This window comes from Coturnix japonica, unplaced genomic scaffold, assembly GCF_001577835.2.
Source record: "Coturnix japonica isolate 7356 unplaced genomic scaffold, Coturnix japonica 2.1 chrUnrandom880, whole genome shotgun sequence".
NCBI lineage: Eukaryota > Metazoa > Chordata > Aves > Galliformes > Phasianidae > Coturnix > Coturnix japonica.
In genome coordinates, this window is record NW_015440234.1 from 1 (window position 1) to 3644 (window position 3644).

Consider the following 3644-nt stretch of genomic DNA (forward strand, 5'->3'; position numbering starts at 1 on the left):
CAATGGGGACCCCCAGGAGGCACATCACTGAGTCCGTGTCCCCATACACCACCTGTATAGGGTCAATGGGGTATATGGGATTAATAGGGTATATAGGGTTATTGGGGTTATTGGGGTATATGGGGTCAATATAGGGGGGTATATGGGGGTATTGGGGTATATGGGGTATATGGGGGTATTGGGGTCAATGGGGACCCCCAGGAGGCACATCACTGAGTCCGTGTCCCCATACACCACCTGTATGGGGTGTATGGGGTATATAGGGTTAATAGGGTTATTGGGGTATATGGGGTATATGGGGTCAATATATGGGGTATATGGGGTATATGGGGGTATTGGGGTCAATGGGGACCCCCAGGAGGCACATCACTGAGTCCGTGTCCCCATACACCACCTGGATGGGGTATATAGGGTATATAGGGTATATAGGGTATATAGGGTTAATAGGGTATATGGGGTATATGGGGTATATGGGGTATATAGGGTCAATGGGGACCCCCAGGAGGCACATCACAGAGTCCGTGTCCCCATACACCACCTGTATAGGGTCAATGGGGTATATAGGGTATATAGGGTATATAGGATTAATAGGGTTATTGGGGTATATGGGGTTATTGGGGTATATGGGGTATATAGGGTCAATATAGGGGGGTATTGGGGTCAATGGGGACCCCAAGGTGGCACATCACCGAGTCCGTGTCCCCATACACCACCTATATGGGGTATATAGGATTAATAGGGTATATGGGGTATATAGGGTTAATAGGGTATATGGGGTTATTGGGGTCAATGGGGTATATGGGGTTAATGGGGGTAATGGAGGCTATGGGGTCAATGGGGACACCAAAGTGACAGATCACTATGCCCCATAGTCCCCCCCTACCCCTCATCTGCCCCACATCCCCCCTGCCCCACACCTTTGCTCCCACACCTGCCCTCCCCAATCTGCCCCTACATAACCCCCCCTGTCACCTACACCTGCCCCCACCCCATAGCCCACCCTTGCCCCACATCCCCTGCCCCACTATGCCACCCCACATCCCCCCCCTTTAGAACCCCGGCCCATAGAGACCCCAGCCCATATTTCCCCTGCCCCACCTCTGCCCCATAGGAGACCCTTCCCCACGTCCCCTGCCCACAAGACATCTCGCCCCCTATAAGACCCCAGCCCCATAGCTTCCCCCCCTGCCCCACAGCTCCCCCCATAGAGGACCCCAGCCCCATAGTCCCCCATCTGCCCCACCTCTGCCCCATAGAGACCCCGAGCCCCATAGCTTCCCCCTGCCCCACATCTCCCCCCATAGAGACCCCAGCCCCATAGCTTCCCCCTGCCCCACATCTCCCCCCAGAGAGGACCCCAGCCCCATACTTCCCCCCGCGCCCAGCCTCATGCCCCATAAGAGACCCAGCCCCATGATCCCCGCCTTGCCCCACCTCTGCGCCCATAGAACCCCCAAGGCCCCACATCCCCCCGCTGCCCACAGGCATCTTCCCCGCCATAGAGACCCCAGCCCCATAGCTTCCCCCTGCCCCCATCATCCCCCCATAGAGACCTCCAGGCCCCATAGCTTTCCCCTTGCCCCACATCTCCCCCCATAGAGACCCCAGCCCCCATAGCTTCCCCCTTGCCCCACATCTCCCCCATAGGAGACCCCAGCCCCATAGCTGCCCCCTGTAGCGCCGGCACTATCTCCCCCCATAGAGACCCCAGCCCGCCATAGCTCCGCCCCGCCCCACCTCTGCCCCATAGAGACCCCAGCCCATATCCCCCCCTGCCCACACCTGCCCCCATGCTGCCCCACATCCCCCCCCTGCCCCACATCCCCCACCATAAGGAGACCCCAGCCCCCACATCCCCTCTGTGCCCCACATCCTGCCTACCCCACATCCCCCCCCATAGAGGGACCCCAACCCCATAGTTTCCCCTCCCTGCCCCACATCTGGCCTACATCCCCCCAGTAGAGTAGCCCACGCCCCATAGTAGACCCCAGCCCCATAGAGACCCCGCCCGCATGGAGCGCCCCCTGCCCCACATCTGTCCCCCATAGAGACCCCAGCCCCATAGGGCTTTCCCCCTTGCCCCACATCTCCCCCCATAGAGACCCCCCTGCGAGCCCCATCTATCCTCCCCTGGTTGCCCCATCAGTCCTCTCCCCCATGAGAGGAACCCCAGCCCACGTCCCCCCTGGACCCACATGCTCGCCCATAGAGAACCCCACGCCCATAGTTCCCCCCTTGCCCCAGAACACCCTCCCCCCATAGGAGACCCCAGCCGCCATAGCTGCCCCCCCTGCCCCCACATCTCCCGCGCGAGTAGAACCCCAAGCCCCATAGCTGCCCCCTTGCCCCTACATTGTGCCCCACGTTGAGATGACCCCCTAAGACCCAGATTACAGCTGCCCCACTACATCTTTGCCCCATAGGCGGCCCCGACTGACGCGTTGCTGACCTCCAACACACCATTCTTAGATGGCAAATCATGACCGAGGAGTTATCGCGTACGTTACGCTTTATTCGACAACAGAAATGGAACATCCAACAACTCCACGACCTGCTGCGTGGCCTGCTTCGATCTTCATGGAAACGCCAAATAAGCCCTTCATCGACTCCGTGGGACACACCAATCGGACACTCTCATGGGGCACCTACGAGCACTCTATTGGAGCGCACACTACAGGCACTTTATTGGGCACCAAGAGGCATTATTGGGCCACAACATGGGCCACTCTATGGGGCACACGGCACTTATGGGGCACCTGGTATCACTTATGGGGCACACAGCACTTATGGGGCACACAGCACTTATGGGGCACACAGCACTTATGGGGCACACGGCACTTATGGGGCACACGGCACTTATGGGGCACACGGCACTTATGGGGCACATACCATCCCCTATGGGTCCCTATCATCCCTTATAGGGCCCATATCCCTTATAGGGCCCATATTCCCCCTTATAGGGTCGCACTGACCTGCGATATCTCCAGGCACAGCAGCCGTCACATATCATCCCCTATGGGTCCCATATCCCCCCCTATAGGGTCTATACCCCTTATAGGGTCTATAGGGTCCCTATACCCCCTATAGGGTGGCACTGACCTGCGATATCTCCAGGCACGGCAGCCGTCACATACCATCCCCTATGGGTCCCTATCATCCCATATAACCCTTATAGGGTCCATATATCCCCTATAGGGCCCATATAACCCCTTATAGGGCATATACCCCTTATAGGGTCCCTATACCCCCTATAGGGTGGCACTGACCTGCGATATCTCCAGGCACGGCAGCCGTCACATATCATCCCTTATGGGGCCCATATCCCCCCCTATAGGGTCTATATCCCTTATAGGGCCCATATCCCCCCCTATAGGGTCTATACCCCTTATAGGGTCTATAGAGCCTATATATCCCCTATAGGGTCGCTATATCCCCTATAGGGTCTCACTGACCTGCGATATCTCCAGGCACGGCAGCCGTCACATATCATCCCTTATGCGGCACATACCATCCCCTATGGGTCCCTATCATCCCATATCCCCCCCTATAGGGCCCATATATCCCTTATAGGATCTATAGGGTCCCTATATCCCTTATAGGGTCTCACTGACCTGCGATAGTCTCCAGCCCGCAGCCGATATCTG

General features: G+C 57.7%; 1 protein-coding gene across 2 annotated transcripts in view; it reads right to left on the reverse strand.

Annotated features, from left to right (window-relative positions):
• Nucleotides 1–119: 119 nt before the first annotated feature.
• The window catches only part of LOC107307767 (DNA polymerase delta catalytic subunit-like), a 12322-nt gene continuing 8797 nt past the window's right edge, over nucleotides 120–3644 (reverse strand). Inside the window, exon 3 of one of the 2 annotated variants that reach the window (XM_015851272.2) lies at nucleotides 120–538. In XM_015851272.2, coding sequence (XP_015706758.1) covers nucleotides 302–538 — 237 coding nt within the window. In that variant the 3' untranslated portion in view covers nucleotides 120–301. Of the gene's footprint in view, nucleotides 539–588; nucleotides 714–3644 lie in introns of those variants that run through there. The other variant, XM_015851273.2, reaches the window with a different exon arrangement.